Source organism: Chrysochloris asiatica, unplaced genomic scaffold (genome assembly GCF_000296735.1).
Source record: "Chrysochloris asiatica unplaced genomic scaffold, ChrAsi1.0 scaffold00046, whole genome shotgun sequence".
NCBI lineage: Eukaryota > Metazoa > Chordata > Mammalia > Afrosoricida > Chrysochloridae > Chrysochloris > Chrysochloris asiatica.
Window position 1 is genome coordinate 16,680,786 of NW_006408564.1, and position 19,266 is coordinate 16,700,051.

General features: G+C 38.7%; 1 protein-coding gene across 1 annotated transcript in view; it reads left to right on the forward strand.

Moving 5' to 3' along the window:
* The first annotated feature begins 509 nt into the window (after window positions 1-509).
* Window positions 510-19,266, forward strand: part of SYNPR (synaptoporin) — a 339,964-nt gene continuing 321,207 nt past the window's right edge. The window contains exon 1 of the mRNA XM_006862101.1: window positions 510-810. Within this exon, the coding sequence (XP_006862163.1) occupies window positions 787-810 (24 nt within the window). The 5' untranslated portion in view covers window positions 510-786. The remainder of the gene's footprint in view (window positions 811-19,266) is intronic.

Sequence of the window (19,266 nt, forward strand, 5' to 3'; positions counted from 1 at the left end):
AGAAGAGCTTCCGGTAACAATTGTATAATGAATGTACAAATATTTTTGTGCCTTTCACAGTGCGGGGACCCATAAAACCTGTCTACAGGACCATCATCTTAATTATTATTTATAGGCAATGTAAAAATTTCCCAAATAGGGACCAAACCTAACATTCTGGTGTTTCCATAAAAATGAGGACATTTAAGAGAAAAAAGACAAATGTACAAATATGAACCTAATCTATGCAAATAAATTTATAAGGATTTTTCTAAAACACCCGCTTTTCATTTGCACCCCCAACACATACAGAAAACCTTGGCTCCATTTTGTATCCCAGTTTGCTTTTAATCACTGTTTTGGAGAGAGGAGGGGGCTGGCGGAGTAAAAGGGAGCCGGTGCTCTGGGAATGAGGCAGGCTGCTTGTGAAAGGCAGTCCTGCACTTGGAGTTGTGAGCAAAGAGCCAAGGGTGGGAGCTCACCATGGTGGGAGCTACCTCCCTACAAAGCAAAGCAGCCAGCTCTTCACCAGAGGGAAGTATCAGATTCCTCTACTTGGGCTGTGGGTTGTCACTGTCGAATAATATGACCGTTTTGCCATCTCTCTGCAAATAAGACAGAAGCTGCTACCTGATTGGTATAACATCTCACTTTCCCTCCGCATTGATTTTCTTGTTCTCCTCCTTTGCTTCATAAAAAAAGAGGGACAAGTGGCTGGTGCTGTGGACATAGAAGCTTTATTTTTAGTATGAGACAACCTCTATTTTCTTTCAGGAGAGGGAAGTTGGAATATCAATTCTTTTGTAAATGTGTATGGTGATATTTGCTCCGGTAAGTTTGTATCTATCTTGATTTATAGATAGCTGTGGGGATGTGTGTATTTGCATAGGCTCATGTGGGCTATGCTGTGGCTTTTATTTCTAAATATCAGTTTTGAAATCTTCATGAGAGTATCTTCTGTTTTGGTTGTTTGCTTTTACTTTGCTTTTTTGTGTTCATAGGTTTCAACTGAAGAGGTTGTGTTGCATGATAGTGTGCTTACCTTTGTTCTTTGAACATAGTAAGGAAACTGTTTAAACAAACTTATATTTGGCTTTATAAAAATGAAATGTCATCCTACCCCACTCTCCTTGTGTGAGTTTATTGTGTTTAGCACATTCATTATGCTAAAACTGGCTTGCTATTTTAATTAAACTTTCTAAGTGTCCAAGAAAGAATTCTTTTTTTTCCAACTCCATAAGAAAATACCAAATCTTGCTGTGTGCTGATTTCATAAGCTCTAATACTAAGTTACAGTGAATGATATGAGCATCCTCGATGATCAGGTGCATGTACCTTTTAAAAAAAAAACTGTGTTTTTGAAAAGTATTCACATCATTCAATTAATCTCTAGCAAGGCATCTCTCTGTTCCATGAAGAGCTGTAATCACAAGTGACAAGTTTCTTCTTTTCTTTCCACTATGCATTTGTGCTACCGTCTGTCAAATGCTCAGCTCTGGCTTTCGTGTTTCTGTGTCTAACACTGAGCAAGAGAAAAGTTGCTGTTATTAAATTTCAGCTACTGCAAAATGATGCTCGGCCACCCTTGCTAGTTTTTAAATGCATTAGCTGGTTAACTATGTTTTGTTTGTTTTCCTAGAGAAAAAAAGGGTCTATATTCTTTGTTGCTATTTCACAAATCTGGGAGAGAGGCTGTTAATAAACTCTCCTAGATAGTGATAAGATGATTAAGGAATTACTGGAATGGAAACAGATGCTTTCATCTTCTCTTTTTATTATTCAGTCAACAAATCTGCATTTTCTTTCTCATGATGAAACCTGAACTCCAATGGAAAGTTAAAGGCATGATTTAATGGAAAAGCAAGAGGAGGTCTGACTATCAAGGGGTTTTCAAAAAGTTCCTGGAAAAGTGGAATGAAAAGATAATGGGATTTTTCCAGGAATCTTTAGAAGCCTACTATATGTTCAGAGATTTTTGAAAGTGAAGTTGGGAATATCACACATGGCTGAACCTCTTAGGCATGGATAGTTTTTTTTTTTGACTAGCTGTCTCTCAGGTCAGGTCCCAAAGTAGTCGGCAGGCTCATAGAAATACTGTGGAGTTTCTGTGAAGGCACTCATTCTCACATCTGCACCTTTTGGGGAATACCCCCTTCCCACACCCTTTGCTAACTAAAGGAAACCACTTTGACCAGTAGAATGAATGTTGGGTTGCTCAGCCTCAGAAGTAGACATAGCCTCAAACCCAGATGAACTTATGATATTGCCGTGTTAGTGACTACAGTAAGTGTTAGGACGCCAGAAGCCCTAGCTGTGGACCAAGTGATCCTCAGCATTTTAATATTTTAAAGAAGAGAAAAAAATAAATATTTGATCCTTGGACTTTTGGCAACACTGCTATGTGAACTCCCAGAGTTGAACATCTCTCCCTCCCGAGATACACTCAATCCGCCACCAGCCATACCATTTTCAGTGCTCATTCTCCTTTTTACAGCTGCCGTGACAGGCTCATATATAAAATCATGAGCTGTAAACAGAGTTTAACATCATCTCAAGCTATTCGGCAATCCATATTAATGCAGATTTCAGCGCAAGGCATCCTGCCTGTTAAAGCATCCTTGTGTATTATCCAGGTTGTAGGTAAAGGCTCCAAGCTTGCTCTTACACATTATCATGGGATGGAAGGACCAACAGGGCATATGTATCTTCGAGGTCAGAGTCTTTAGTTTGATTAGGATTTTGATATTCAGTATCCCTATTAGTATCACTAATAAAAGCATTTACTTCTGAAAAGTCCAGAAAACCATAGCCGGAAAAATTGCTGTCATTTTTATTCTGAGGAATTAACATCTGTGCCATGTTGGAAACAATGATTAAAGTACTTTTTTAAAAAAACATCACAATGAGATCACTTATCCTTTGGACCAGAATAAAGAATTGCAATTTTTTCCTGAATATTTACCTCTTTAAATAACAAGATCCTCTCTGAATGCCTAGTAGTTTCCATTTAGTAAGTACATTAGTACTTTAGCATTTTGTTTATTGTTTAGCATTCCGTATTTAGTAAAGTGCCTGGCATTATGGTAAGCATTTTACCTGGTATATTTCCTTTAATCTTTACAACCACTCAAAGCGGTAAATGGCATCAACTCCCCATTTTACAGATGGGAAAATGAAGACCTAGGGTGAGGATGTAATGTGCTTGAGGTAATGCAATGATGGTGGTGAAATTCACAACCAGACTCATTCCTCAGTCAGACACTTCACCTCTACCCTTTGGCAGGGCTCCCATTTATTGGTACAAGTTACAATAAACCCCTAGGCTGGAAAGATTTACAGGGGCTTACAATAAAACATGAGACTTTTGTTACTTTTTCCTTCTGACAATACATCACCTCCTTCCTCACAGACTATGCCTTTATAACTCCAAGCTAATTATGTGTTTGAAACCGGAGACTGTTTTATTTCCACTCAACTTTGCAGCTACCAAGATGTGGATGTGACGAAAATGAGCAGCCTAGGAAGAAATAAGTCCAGAAGTGGATAAATTAAAGCAGAGTTTGTAATTGATAAATAAAGAATCCATCTCTTTGCCTTTCAGTCTTTTAAACATAAAGTCAAAATCAAGATGCCACCATCACTGTGAAATAGCAAAGCCTCAAACTATGTGATTTACCATTGGTGCAACGTATAAAAAGCAATTCCAATGGAATTGATTTATTTGTGGTGAACTTTATAGAATTCTCACCTTCCTTTCATTCACCTCAAGCCTGATTTTCTTCCCACTCTTTGATTAACTGGAAAAGGCTGAGGTGGCACTTAAGGTGGAATATTGCAAATTGTCTATATCACCTGGGTAATTAAAAAAATGAACACAACTGCCGATAAGCCAGCTGAGAACCGTGACAAAGTGGAAATTTAGAGTCCCCAAATGCATTATTTTGCACCTGAGCACTGAGCTCCCCATTTGAAACCCATTCAGACCAATAAAATTCAGATGAGTCTTACAAGGGAAAATGCAACGGACACAGAATCAATATGTTTGAAATTTCTCTGCAAGTGGCAGCTTTTGGGCTGGAAATGGGCATACCAGCCATGGGGTGGACTGAAATGCTGCATTTTCTTCCTTTCTGTGGGAGAGAAAAGATAGAGTGGAGACAATGTGCTGAAAGATGGAACCTAGCTCCGAGTACTCTTGCTATAAATTTACTCAGGATATCAGAGAGATTTGATTAAAATAAACTAAAACCAAAATCATAGAAGGAAACAAAGCAAAAATGCCACAAATGAGCCCCAAGAATCGAATTTTGAAGTGTTGACATAATATTGATTTCTTAGTGTGACCTCTGAATCTAATAAGCAACAGCTTTTGAGATTTCTCTCTCACCCCCTCCCTGGGGTAGACACCCAGTTAATTAAAAAGAGTTCCGAGTGCAATACACATTAAAATATGTTTCCAGAAGGATAGTTGTTTTTGTGTGAAGCAAGCTAGGTAACTTAGATTCCTTATTAACTCTTTCTCTTGCTCTTAAAAGTAGTCATAATAATTGGGTGGTTTACTCATAAGGTGTTTTATTAGAGTCAATATTGATAAAGACATGAAACTCAATTTACTTTTTTTCTAACAGCATTTATAAGACTTCTGAACATGCCAAGAGTGAACAAATGAGCGCTTTTATTTTTAATGAAATATGGTGTTGTCAGCCATAGTGTTCATCACATATAGACCATCCCTTAAAATTCCTCTTAGAGACAATTTTAAAAGCGTATCATTTTACAGACTCCATCGAGAAGAGACTTCTCAAGGAGAGGTTGTAATTAATCTTACCTGTGTTTCCCTCTGCCCTGCCATTGGCTATGGGTGTGTTGTATGTACTTAGCCATGTTGCCCACTGCATGGGAAAAACCTGGGGTTAAGACGTAATGAGTGTTGTATTAGTCTTGAATTTGTTACCAAACATTCTATGTTGTTATGTGCCATGGAGTTGGTTCCGACTCATAGTGACCCTGTACAGTGTTTCCGAGGCTATAAATCTTTACCGGAGCAGAAAGCCTTATCTTTCTCCCATGCAACTGCTGGTAGTTTCAAACTGCTGACTGTGAGATTAGCAGCCCTATTCGTAACCACTATTCTCCCAGAGCTCCTTAGCAAACGTTCTATAAAGGTATGAAAATAGAGCTTGGTGGTCCTATCATAAACTCATGTAAGAAAATGGAACCAGTTGAGTGTTTTGAGCCTGAAACCAGCATATGAAATACTAAATCCTCTAGAGGCTCTTGGTCATTGATATGTCTTCAGATGCTTAAAGGTTAGGGATGAGTTTAAATGAAAAACACCTCAGTCTCTCTACTCTGCAGGCTAATGTATCTGCATAATTCATGTATTTGACAGGGATCCTTTTTTAATACAGATTCTAGCTAAAAGGACTAATGGAAAATTGTTCAGGGGCAATGACAAACACATTCCTCTGTAGTTCTGGGAAGCTTATTTCCAACACAGTGTAGCTTTGGGTTGGCCATTGTAAGTGGATAATCATGTCATTATGGTCTTTTGGGGGTGATATTATGGGCATAAAATGCTTCTGTTGATAGTCCCCATGTGACTTTTTTATCCCTGCTTATAGAATCTGTAAATCCTCCCATTGTGTAGTTTAAGTGTAGGCTTCCTGACCAAGGTTGGCAGATATTTTCAACTCATTTTATTTCTAGCAAAAGATGGCTTTAAGACTGTTTGTGTCCAATATGAACTAATCTTGCAAGCACTTTTCAGACCATGGAGTTGATGTATACTCTTTGATGATTAACCCATGCATTTTTACCTAGCTTTTGAATCGCCATAAGGGAGGAGAATGGATACAAGTCTTCAAAATCTGTGGCTTTCAAAGTCCTTTTGTATGAAATTGAGCGATCAAACGGGGGGAAAGACAGTGTTGTGTTGCTGTTCTTTCTAAATTGGAAGCAAATTGAGGGAAGAAGTGGAATGTTAATGTCATCGGCCTTTCCCTTCATTTAACCAATGTTTATAGGTACCTAAGTGTGCCAGGTACAGTGCCAGTGATGATGGGTAGACTTGATGTGAGTATCTGCACTCCATCTCCCCCCAAATTTCCATTTTCTCACCTAAACCTACTTCCTACTTCACATCCCAGGATGTATCTTCCTTAAAACGTAATTGAACAGTTTTACTAAGACATTTTCAGAAAATGTAAGCTTTGGCTGCTATCTGTTCATGGTCCGTGAAGGAACAAGAGTGAATTCACTTATTGACTAATGTGGTTACTACCTGGCTGGAATGAAGTTCTTTTAAGGGAGCAGGTGGAAAAGTTCTTGCAGCGCTGGTGTCTTATAAGCTTGTGTCTTGTAAGTCAATGAGTTATTTATTGCTTCCCAGGTATTATCAGATTTGATAGGGTAGTCTCAGACTTGCCTTATGTTTGAAGAGGAAACAAACGGAAGAAGCTTTAGCAACAGGACAGAAGAGTAAGGAAGGTGAAAGAATAAACAGAAAGAGTGTAGAAAGAACAAGGCTTTCCATTGGCAGCCTCAATTAAATCTAATTTATATCATTTGGTTCTCTGTTGGTTTTCAGTTACTTATTCTGAAAATATAAATTGGGTGCCCTCTTTATAGCGAGTACTTTGAAAAATACTTAAATATAGTAAACACAAGCTATACTAACCTCCGACCTCATGGAGCTTCCAATAGATCAAGCTATCTTAACCTTGGCACTGTCGACATTTTGGTATGTGTGTAAGTGGTTGAGGGTTGTTTTGTGTATTGCAGGATGTTTAGCAGAATCCCTGGTCTCTAGCCACTAGATATCTGTAGTTGCCAATTATAAGGACCAAAAATGCTTCTAGACATTTTGTTGTCTGTAGATGTACTATCCTTGATTGAGAACCATTGTCAGAGACTTAGTCATTATCACCAGCTTTGACTGAATTTTCCCACTGTCCTTCTTTTCTTCCTCTGAGATGCTGTGTTTCAGGGTTTGAAAGTTGCTTTCCTCAAATACTGTAGCACAAACCTGCCGAATACAGACAGTAACCCTCTCTAAATTTCTTTTACTAGTATTATCCCTTACTTCTGTGGAATACAGTACCACATTTACTTAGCTTACATTGTGTTGTTTGATTCTAGCCATCACTAAATGGAGCAATATGAAAATATTATACCCTGTGTGGAGTGCTGAAAAAACTTTGCAAACAGATGGTGGTGAAGGTTGACAACATTATGAATGTAATTAATGCTACTAAAGTGTACAGTTAAAATATGACAACTGTCAAATTTAATATCCCATATATTTTACCCCAATAAACTAAGACACAATTTAACAATTAAACCCTTTTATCAAATGCGTAAATGGATGCTTGAAATGGTATTTATATCCCCTAATTCTTGTAGCTAATAATAGAACCTGGATTCGTACTCACATTTTAACAATGAAATGCTATGTTTTTCGAGAGAATTATACTACTTATTCAGGGGGAAAATACAGGTATTTTTAAGCTACAGCTGTTCTCTTTGAGGCTGTTTTGGAGCTGAAAGGCAGTGCAGCTATGGATGGAGGGCAGGGCATCCCAGCTCGGACTCCCTTTCTCAGCATTTGTTAGTTGGTAATAATGGAGTCCTGGCATGGTGCCGCAGGCTGAAGAACCAGACAAAAAATCCATTTGAACAGCAGGGTCGGTGGTTTAAACTCACCAGCCACTCCTTGGAAACCCTATATAGGGTCACAATAAGTCAGAACTGACTCGACGACACGTAACAACAACGGTGCTGGTGGCTTTGCACAATTCATTTACACTGTCAGAGTTTCCTCAATAGTTCAGGGAACATAAAATGATACATTCAAAAGTCACAAGAGAACATTCTAGCAGAGGGGATAGAGCACAGGTTTTGGAATCAAATAGACCTAGGATATGAGTCAGTGTCCCAGCAGAGAACAGATGACACCTTCAAACGATCTTTACATGAAAACTGAATTTCATTAGCTCAGCCAATTGAAGCCTCAGGAAGGGAGGTGAGGTGTTCAAGATCTTTGGTGAATTAGGTTCAGTAGGAAGATGGCAGCCTGGCTCAGTACCATTCAGCCTAATGAGCTGACAACCATACCCTACGGGAGACAGACCAATTTACAAACTGGGAAGTCCCAGAAATATGTGTGTTTAGTGTTGTAAGTAGATGGTTGATGCTTGAGATAGATCCCTGTGTTTTAAAAGGGACATACCCAAACATCTTTGGCATTAGTTTAGTCAGTGTGGTGGTACAGTGCTTAAGTTCATGATTGCTAGCCAAAAGGTAAGGTTGGTGGTTCAAACCCACCAAGTGGCTCTGCAAGAGAAAGACTTGGTGATCTGCTCCATAGAGGAAAGCCTATGGGACAGTTGTAATCTGTTACATGGGATTGCTGTGAGTAAAAAAAGCAACTTGTCAGTACCTAGCAATAACAAAAAAGGGCCTGGTGTGGCGCTGTGGGCTAACACATCTGACTGCAAAGTTGTTTGAACTGCAAGGTCAGTGGTTCAAGCTCACCAGCTGCTCCTTGGAAACCCTATACAGGGTCGCTATGGGTCGTAACCGACTCGACAGCACTTAACAATAACAACAACAAGCAATAACAACAAGGGACCACAGAGACCCAAGCCTCCTTGGTGGCTCTTAGAAGAGAGCTACACATGAAAAGCACATACAAGGCAGGTGGTAGTTTGCAGTGACACCCATCTCAGGTGCTTTTGAACATTAATAGGTGTGGCCTTTCCCAAGAGAAGGGGCTCACACTGTTCCTCGGCCCATATCCTTGATCATGGAATGAGCTGTTATATGTAACTATTAAGACTACTGGGACATTTGCCAAGATAAAAAGCCTTCCAGGTGGATGGCTCTGGCAGAGTGCCCATCAAGAAAATTATGTTTTTGCCTACATTGCCTCAGAGCAACACACTTGGAATGAGATGAAATAAATCCACATCTGGACTCTGCCACTTATGAGTATGCGCTGCTACTTATGAGTATGCACTGCTACTTATGAGTATGTGCAGACTTAGACAGTGCACCTGCCTTCCCTGGGCCTTGGTCCCTTCATCTGTAAAATGGAAAAAATGAGTGGCCACCCAGAGTATGGAAGAGATAGCTGTTATAGATGATGTGTGGGAAAACCCTTCTCAGGCTCTGCACATCTTGGCAGTAGTATCAAATATTTTCCTCCCTGGTAGCATAGTGGTTGCGAATCGGGCTGCTAATCTCAAGATCAGCAGTTCAAAACTACCAGCTGTTCTGCGGGAGAAAGATGAGGCTTTCTACTTCCTTAAAGATTTACAGCCTCGGAAACCCTGTACAGGGTCACTATGAGTCAGAATCAACTCCATGGTACATAACAACAACATAGTCAAGAGTACTTCTTGCTATCAATTTTTATTCTGTGCCTGCAAGAAGTGCATGGAATGAGAGGAAATGGTTTTCCCAGTCTACCAGAAAAAGGAGTGTGCTCAAGGCAGTGTATAAAGAAGTCTGGAAATGCTTCGATGGGTAATTTCATTTCAAGGGAAGATTTATGTCCATGTATTATATACTGCTGAAACATAATACTATCACTGAATAAAACCAAATGCAACATGGATAAAACAATTCACTATAATCAACTTATCTTAAGGGATTTCCTTGAATTTTTCTTTTTTACTTTCTTGGAACCCTTTAGTCTCGGTATCTTGATCTCTGACCTCACATATTGTATTCTAATCTTGTGAGACCATAACCCTCTCTCCGTTTGCATAATTAAAGATGCTCCTCAGAGGTATTGAAAATCAAAATTGTCTCCTCCCTAAACACTGAAGCTCAGGGAAATCTCACTGCCTGCCCTCAGTTCCTGATTAGCTCCTGCTGCAGGCAATCAGGGCTTCAAATGGATTCAAATCTGTTCAGTCCTGGCTGACCGAGAAACACCAGGACAGGAAAATGTTGGTATTGGGAATGGTAACTGGAATGGGAAGAATTCTGGTTGAAGTCCTGGAATGAGCGACTCAGAAGGACAGAGAACGCTTTTAGGAGCATGGTGTAGAGACTGGATTATTGATGATCACCTGCCATCACTGAGCTGGGCACTGTTGTTTCTGACTTTGTCAGGCAAGAGGTTTGGTTGCTGAATATTCAGTGAGCAAGCTATGTTTGTTTTCTAAGAGGGTGTTGACATTTAACAGGGCAGTGGCCTATAATTTTCTGTGTTCCGGTATCATTCCAGGCATTTTGCTGATTGCATTTCATCCTGTTTTCACTTCATCAGCCATGACTGAAATGGGAAGAACTGGTTCAAAACCCTACAGTAAATTCAAAGGGCTTCTCATTTCTCATATTTTATTCACCTCAAAGCATCTCCTGACAAGTCTGACCAGAAAACTCAGTGAGTGCTTTTTTTTTTTCTTTCTCCTAAGATCATTATCTGCTGGCTGTCCTCTTCCTGACACCTTCCCCTCAGCTCACCTCTTCCCTCTCTGACTGGCATTTATAAGATGCTCATCCATTAAGACATTTGGAAGATACACTGCCCCCAAGCCTCCCACAGACTAGTTTCCTGATGCATTTTTTTTTCTCCCTCTCTCTCTCTGCCGCTACCCTTTTAGAAAGTGTTTCTCAAACTCTTTTCTGTTTCTCTCTTCAGAAAGAAAAGCATGTTTTCTCATTCATTTATTCATGTGTTCATGCATTCATTTATGTATACATTTCTCTGAGGCCAGGCTCGCCTTAAGCATTTGGGATGTGGAGGTGGTAAAAACAGATGGAGTCCCTACTCCCTAGGTGGTGCCAATGGTTAATGTACTGAGCTGCTAACCAAAAACTTGCAGGTTCAAGTCCACACACAGGCACTTTGGAAGAAAGGTCTGGCAATCTATTTCCAAAAATATTAGCATTGAAAACCTTTTGGAATAGTTTTAACTCTGGCACACTTGTGAGATAACTCAATGGTAACTGGTTTTGCTGTCATAAGATTTACTATCTAATGGGTGAGGTAGTTTAAAAATACATATATTCCTCAAAGGAACTAAGCCACCGTGGTATTAATTATGTAATAGGCACAGCTCCAAGTGTTGTATGAGTATTTTTTAATCCTTGTTAGCAGAACTATAAGGTAGCTAAAACAGTAAAGGTTTGAAAACCACCAAATCCGGAAGGGCAGGGACTCCTTTCACAAATCCAGGAAGATTAGAAAGAGGATCACGCAATAAGACAAGATGCTAAGAGTTCACAGAGCTGACATTTATGCAGCCGCTACTGTGGTGGTGTAGTGGTTATGAATCGGGCTGTGAACCTTAAGGTCAGCAGTTCGAAACTACCAGCTGTTCTGCAGGAGAAAGATGAGGCTTTCTGCTCCCATAAAGATTTACCTGTACAGGGTCACTATGAGTTGGAACTGACTCCATGACACATCACCACCACCACTGTGGTGTAGCATTCTAGGATAAGCACTGGACCATAAGGTTGGTTTGAACTGCAAGGCTGGTCATTCAAACTCACTAGCCCTTCCTCAGAAACCATATACAGGGTTGTTATGAGTCAGAACCCCCCCACTGGCAATTAACAACAACACTGTTTACCAAGTATTGAGGTACCTTATGGGTCTTGAACCACTTAATCATCACAATAGTATCAGGAATTATCAATGTTATTATTTTAAGAATGAGGTGGGGGAAAGTCTGAATTGCTCCTCCAAGGGCACACACTTTGAGACTGTAGCCTAGGGGTGTTTGACCCTAGGCCCAGGCTCTTACCCATTCTGTTAACCTGTTAAAAGCTGATATGGAACAGTCTTTATTCAATTATTATCCTGCGCAATATTAGTAGAATGGGAGATCATTTTCATGTGCATCGTGAATTACAATGACTCCCCCTCAGAATACAATGGGACATTATGAGGACTTAAAGTGCTGAACTCTTAACCTTTAAGCATTTCTCAAAGATGACAGACAGCTTCTACAGTGTGGTCCAAGGACCAGCAACATTGGCATCAGGTGAAAACTTATTAGAAATGCAGAATATTCGCTTCCATCCCAGATCTACTGAATATCAGAATCTACATTTTTATTCATTTGTTTTCAAAACAAACTAGGATTACATTTTCACTGAAAATGTAAAACCAATGACCACAAATACATTAAACCAAGAACACTAACCGTGATAAGCTATTTGGCATCTAAGAGACCATTCATTTTCTTTCTTCTGTTTAGTTTTTTTATATTCACCCTTGTTATTTTTTTTCTAAAGACCAAATTTTATTAGAAACAATTCCCACATGACTACAATACAAATTGACATGGCCAACACAGTAAGTCAGCTTGACCCAACACACCCCAGGAAGGAACATGTCTTGGCTGGAACAGACAACTACCACTGAGTTCATTCTGACTCATGATGAGTCCTTGTGTGTCAGAGTAGAATGGTTCACCAGAAGAAGGGCTTTAAATGGTTATGTTTTTGAAGGAAGTAGGTTGTCAGACTTTTCTTCAGAAACACCTCTGGGTGTACTTGAACCTCTAACTTTCAATTAAAAGAGAAGTTGACCAGAATTCAGTGTTCAAACTACTCAACAGTTAAAATGCATGAAAATGTTTGTTGTTGCATGAGTTAAAGTGAATAGAGGTAGATACTGTTAACTGATAGTATCTGGAGGGGATTGCAATCTTTGTTATGCAATTAAGTAATTGATTTGCTGAGTGTGAAACTGATGATTTGCTCTGTAAACCTTCACTCAATTCACAATAAAAAGTTTTTAAACTTTTTGAAAGTTTAAAACACAGATTTGTTTGTTCTGGCCATCTGCGGTAGTTTTAATATTCTTCTCCAGTACTGTAATTCAAGGAGCTCTGGTAACATAGTGGTTATGAATCAGGCTGCTAACTTCAGGGTCAGCAGTTCAAAACTACCAGCTGTTCCACGGGAGAAAGATGAGGCTTTCTGCTCTCGTAAAGATTTACAGCCTCAAAAACTCTGTACAAAGGTCACTATGAGTTGGAACTGACTCCACTGCACATAACCACCATCATTACTGTAATTCAAACGTTCTAATTCTTCTAAGATCTGTCTTGTTCATTGTCCAACATTCACTTGGATATGAGGCTATTAAAAATACCATGATTGAGTTAGATGTACCTTACTTCTCAAGCTGCTATCTTTGATCTTTACACTTTAAAGAGTTCTAGAGACTGTTGCTTGCATGAGTGTTGATTGTGGATCCAAGCAAAATAAAGTCTTTGACAACTTAAAACTTTTCCCCATTTATCATGATATTATTTATTGATCTAGTTGTGAGGATTTTTGTTTTCTTTACTGTGAGATAACCCATAATGAAGACTGTGGTCTTTGATCTTCATAGTAAGTATGTTAAGCCCTCTTCTATTTCAACAAGCAAGGTTTGTATCATCTGCATATCGCACGCAGGTTGCTAATGAATCTTCATCCAATCCTGAAGCCACATTCTTCTTTATATAATCCAGATTCTCAGATTATTTGTTCAACATACAGACTGAGTAAATATGGTGAAAGAACATAGCTCTGGCACATACCTTTCCTGTTTTTAAACCATTCCGTGTCCCACTGTTCTGTTCTAACAATTGCCTTTTGGTTTGTGTACAGGTTCCTCATGAGCACAATTAAATGTTCTGGAATACCCATCCTTCACAATGTCATCCATAGTTTGTGATTATATTGCACAGTTGAATGCTTTTGCATAGTCCATAAAGCACAAGTAAATATCTTTTTGGTGTTTTCTGCTTTCAACCAACATCTATCTGACATCAGCAATGATATACCTAGTTCCATGTCCATTTCTGATGGTCTCTTGAATTTCTGTCAGTTCTCTGTCTATGTACAATTGCAACCATGTTTGAATTATCTTCAGCAATATTTTACTTGCACGTGATATTAATGATATTATTCAATGATTTCTGTCTTCTGTTGAGTTACCGCTCCTTGAAATGGGCACAAATAATGGAAGTCTTCCCATTGATTGGCTACGTAACTGTTTTCCAAATTTCTTGGCATAAATGAGTGAGCACCTCCAGTACTCATCAGTTTGTTGAAACATTTCTGTTTGTGTTCTGTTAGTTCCTGGAGGCTAGTTTTTCATCAATGCTTTCAAAGCAGCTTAGACATCTTCCTTCAGTACCATTGATATCGTGTAATAATGTCTTAAAATCACCAAAAGAGAATGACTAACAGCTTACAATTTATTTACCAAGAACAAAGATGCAATCATCAGGCAAGCATTACATTACATTTACTTTTTACATTTAATGTAAATAACTCTTTATCACAGTGGAATGTGTAGTTTGTATCTGATCAGACTTCAGGTTCAAGTTCTAGTTACCCGTTCTTACTAATTTTGTGACTTTTGAGTGATTTACATTTTGAACCTCAGCTTTCTCATATGTGAAGTATGAATAAGAATTCTCACCATTGTGAGAAGGAGTTATTGAAAGGTTACGGTTGATGTATGTAAGTATGTGGCACATAGGACTATACTAAATAAATCGTTAACTATTATTGTTCGTTTTTGAGCAGAATTGAGTTTTACAAAATCATTCCTCTCAAATTATCTATGACATAATCATGAAACTCTAGATCAATTGCTATGAATAGATATGTACTTTATCTGAATACTTTTGAGGTGATACTTAATGTAACATTCAGACCTTTTCCCATTATTCATTCATTTATTCACTCAACAGATGTTTATTCAGATCCTACTGAGTCCCAGGAAATTTCCCAAGCACTTGGAATGCAGTACTTGTATATGCTCCTGGGAGAGATTAGGTAACATTATAACAAATACAAAGGGATTTCAGAAAGTTCATGGAAAACTTCTATTATCTTTTAATTCCATTTTCCATGAACTTTTTGAAGCTCGCTCTTAATAGAAAATTTTGGTATAAGCTTGGGAGAAATATAAATCAGATACAGGGGATGGACCATTCTTTTTTAAATTTCTATTTTTATAAATTGAACCAAGTGGTGAAATTACCAAAGGAAACATACATAATAAAGTTTTGGAAGTATAACTATATCATCTTTGTGAGATTTAGTATCTTCTCTCTAGGTTTTCTTAAAATGAAATCATATTTGAAAAAAATTAAATGAGTTCAAAGCTTGATGATCAACTGGTACCACCTTTTCTAGCTTCCTACAAAATAAATGACTCATGCAGGTTCACAGTACTTAAGACTTGAGAATGTCATTCTTCATTTCTTGTGATCCCACAATAACCCCAAGAAACAAACAGATTAATTCTGTATACAGTTTACCCTCAAGTAAAGGAAAGTATGGCTCAGAAAAGCCATTTCCAATTGGCTATAGTTTTACCATGATAGATGATGATGCTGAGATTCAAACCAGATCTTCTGTCTCCAGATTTCATGTGTACTTTACCACAGGTCTTCTGCTTATTTGATAGTCACTAAAAGTGCTGAAAGTGAAGAGGACTTGAAACATTTACTTATGAAGATCAAAGAGCACAGCCTTCGATATGGATTACATCTCAATGTCAAGAAAACAAAAATCCTCACCACTGGACCAATAAACAACATTCTTATCAATGGAGAAAAGATTGAAGTTGTCAAGGACTTCATTCTTCTTGGATCCACTATCAACGCTCGCGGAAGCAGCAGTCAAGAGATCAGACGACGTATTGCACTGGGCAAATCTGCTGCACAGGAACTTTTTAAAGTATTGAAGAGCAGAGATGTCAGCTTGAGGACTAGGGTGCGCCTGACCCAGGCCATTGTGTTTTCAATAGCCTCATATGGATGCGAAGGCTGGACAGTGAATAAGGAAGATCGTAGAAGAATTGATGCCTTTAAGTTGTGGTGTTGGAGGAGAATACTGAAAGTGCCATGGACTGCCAAAAGAACCAATAGATCTGTTTTGGAAGAAGTGTAGCCAGAGTGCTCCTTGGAGGCCAGGACTACTAAGTTTCATCTCTCATACTTTGGACATATTGTCTGGAGGAAACAATAGTTGGAGAAGGATGTCATGCTGGTTAAGGTGGAGGGTCAGAGAAAAAAAGGAAGACCTCTAACAAGATGGATTGGCCAGGTGGCATCACTGATGGACTCAAGTGTGGCAGCGGTAGTGAGGTTGGCCCAGGATCGGACATTGTTTCGTTCTGCTGTGCATGGGGTCGCTATGAATTGGTTCTGACTCGACGGCGCCTGACAACAACAACAAAAGACCTTCCATTAAAAAAAGGGTCAGGAGTCCAAGTGAATAATTCTGTAGGGTGGTATTGTTCTGCGTCGTGGGCATTTAGAAGGATATTTTAGGTTTAAACTACTATCATTGTATAAATAAGATAGTGTTGAAGATGGAAATGGAGTAAATAATATAAAGACAAATGTAATTCATGAGGCATGTAGAATCAGCTTCATAAAAAATGAATTAAACGAAAAACAAAAATTAAAAAAACTTTTTAGGCTATTACAAAATGTGTCAAGCTTTGCTAATTTTCAGAATGGCCTTTCTAAGCATTCTTCTCGGAATCAGCTCCTTAGTGTTTTCTGATTTAAATTTAGGAGCAATTTTATTCTTACTGGTTTAAAACTAGGGTTATATACCAATGAATTCTAATGTGGACTTTGAAGATGTTTCATAAACAGTGCTACAATCTAAAAATTGAAATATTAGAGGCACTAAATTTAAAGAGAAACCATATCGCCATTGGATCCGTTATTATGTTAAGTCTTGCGGCACAATTAGAACAATTAGCCTCCAACTGAGCATAGTCCATTGCTGGACACTAAAATAAAAAGGCTTCTTTAATTTTCTATCTTAAGGTTAAAATTTACCCTACACAGTTCCACATCTGCCTTGCATTACTTCTATCATGAAATAACGAAATTTCCTATGATCATGACTGTCCATGCTTTTGCTACATCTTATGTGGTTGCACACGTATGAGACCACACAGAAATACCCACACAAACTGCCTCCCCCATATAGTCAGAATATGAAATTCAGGCAAAAATGGGAAACATCTCTATGTCTGGATATTTTTTATGTCAATATTAACAACTAAAGATGTAGTACCAATGGTCTTCTTATATATATTTTGTTGTTGTTAAGTGCCATCCAGTGTGTTCCAACACAATGACACTGCATAGGGTTTCTGAGGAGCAGCTGGTGAGCTTAAACTGCTTAGCTTGCCACTCAAACTGACGTTGCAGTTCAATGCATTAACCCACAGCATCTCACCAGGACTCTTCTAATGTATATGTGGTCCCCCAAATTACAACAGGGCAGATGTTCATGCAGAAATCTCTTGGTATAATTTAAGGTTGTCAGTTAAAAGAAATTGGTTTATAAATAATGCAGCATGGTTAAAGGGAAGCTTTCCTTGAAATTGTAACTTTTAGGAAACTAACACTGGCCTAAAATGTTGCGCATCTTTCTTTAGCTTCTTTCTTCCAGGTTCTCAAAGCTCAGAGCTGTAGTTTATCATGTTGTTGTTGTTGTTAAGTGCCATCGAGTCGGGTCCGACCCATAGCGACCCTGTACAGGGTTTCCGAGGGTGTAAATCTTTACGGGAGTAGAAAGCCTCATCTTTCTCCCGCGGAGCGGCTGGTAGTTTCGAACCGCTGACCCTAAGGTTCGCAGCCCGATTCGTAACCACTACGCTACCAGAGCTGTGCAGATGAACTAGGGCTAGAAATAAGCACATGTCAAAAACATAGAGACCTGCTGAAGTTGAAAATAATAATGTTTATAATTTGCAAATATAATATAAGCCTTTTATAGACCCTCTTTCATCAGCTTTGTGGGCTAACCATTGTTCTTTCATCCCTCTATTAAAACACACACACACAAACAAACGAAAAACACAGCATGCTGAATACTTAATGAAAAGTTGATACAACCAAGACCTACTTGTTCTATTGGTTAAATTGTATGTTTACCAGAGGTTAGTTGTATTACCTCCTGGACCATATGCCCCCATCCTCCCCTTCTGTTATTTTTTCTTTCTGTATAGCTGGGGTGTATGTGTGTGTATGTCTTCACATGTCCTTAATGTCTTTTTTCCAAGTGTTTTTTCCTTTTCCAATTTAATTGTTTGCCATGAAATAGGTCTCAAATATCAAGGCCCTTATCTTTTTGTTGTTACTCCCCATGTTAATTTCATGTTTGATCCATTTCAGACTGAAGAAGTTATTGTTGGTGGTATGGTGGTTATGTGCCATGGAGTCAGTTCCAACTCATGGTGGTGGTGGTTATGTGCCGTGGAGTCAGTTCCGACTCATAGTGACCCTGTACAGGGTTTCTGAGGCTGTAAAACTTTATGGGAGCAGAAAGCCACATCTTTCTCCCATAGAGCAGCTGGTGGCTTCAAATTGCTGACCTTGTGGTTAGCAGCCCAATGGGTAAGCTACTAGGCCACCAAGGCTCCTTGAAGAATTTGGCAGAAAAGTTAGTAGGATTCTTCAATTTCTTCATCATTGGATCTAGTAGCTGGTGCATAAATTTGAGTAATAGTAGTTTAACTGGTCTTGTTTGTAGGTGTATGGATATTATCCTATCACAGACAGCATTGTACTTCAAGATAGATCTTGACATGTTCTTTTGGACAATTAATGTGACACCATTCCTCTTCAATGGTGCTCAGCATAGCATAGGCCCAGAGTAAATGTTTGTTGAAAAAATAAGTAATAACTATTCAGAGTTCTCTCTTACAATGAGATTATTCTGTTGATTCAATACCTTTAAGTCATATCAATAATGTGAGGGAGCTTCAAAAAAACTCCATTATTTTTTAATTCCATTTTCTATGAACATTATAAAGTCTTCTCATACTTGTCACGTGGAGAATAAAATGCTTGATGAAATGGGACCCCCAGAAATAGGAACGGCCTGAGAGTGGTAAGAATAATAGCTCCCATTTGTTGAGCCCTTACTGTGTGTGGGCCAGACATGGAATTAAAAATATGTTAAGTACATGGAGAATTGAATTCTCACAGCAATCTTGCGAGGTGAGGGGCATAACCTTTATTTTCAGAGAAGGAATTTGAAAGCTTGAGATAATTTGGGAGTTGTTCAAGGGCATAGAGCTAACAGGTTGAGACTACAAGTTTGAACCTAGGTCTGCCTAAATCCAAAGCCCTCTTAACAACTGTACATTGTTGGAAAATGAGCAGATCTGATTCATGACGGTCGCTCTATCTTTGGAGTTCTATGGGTATTTCACAATTTCCTGGTGAACTCCCTCTTCACCCTGGCCAACATCTCTCTGTTTCTTTTATTATTATTATTATT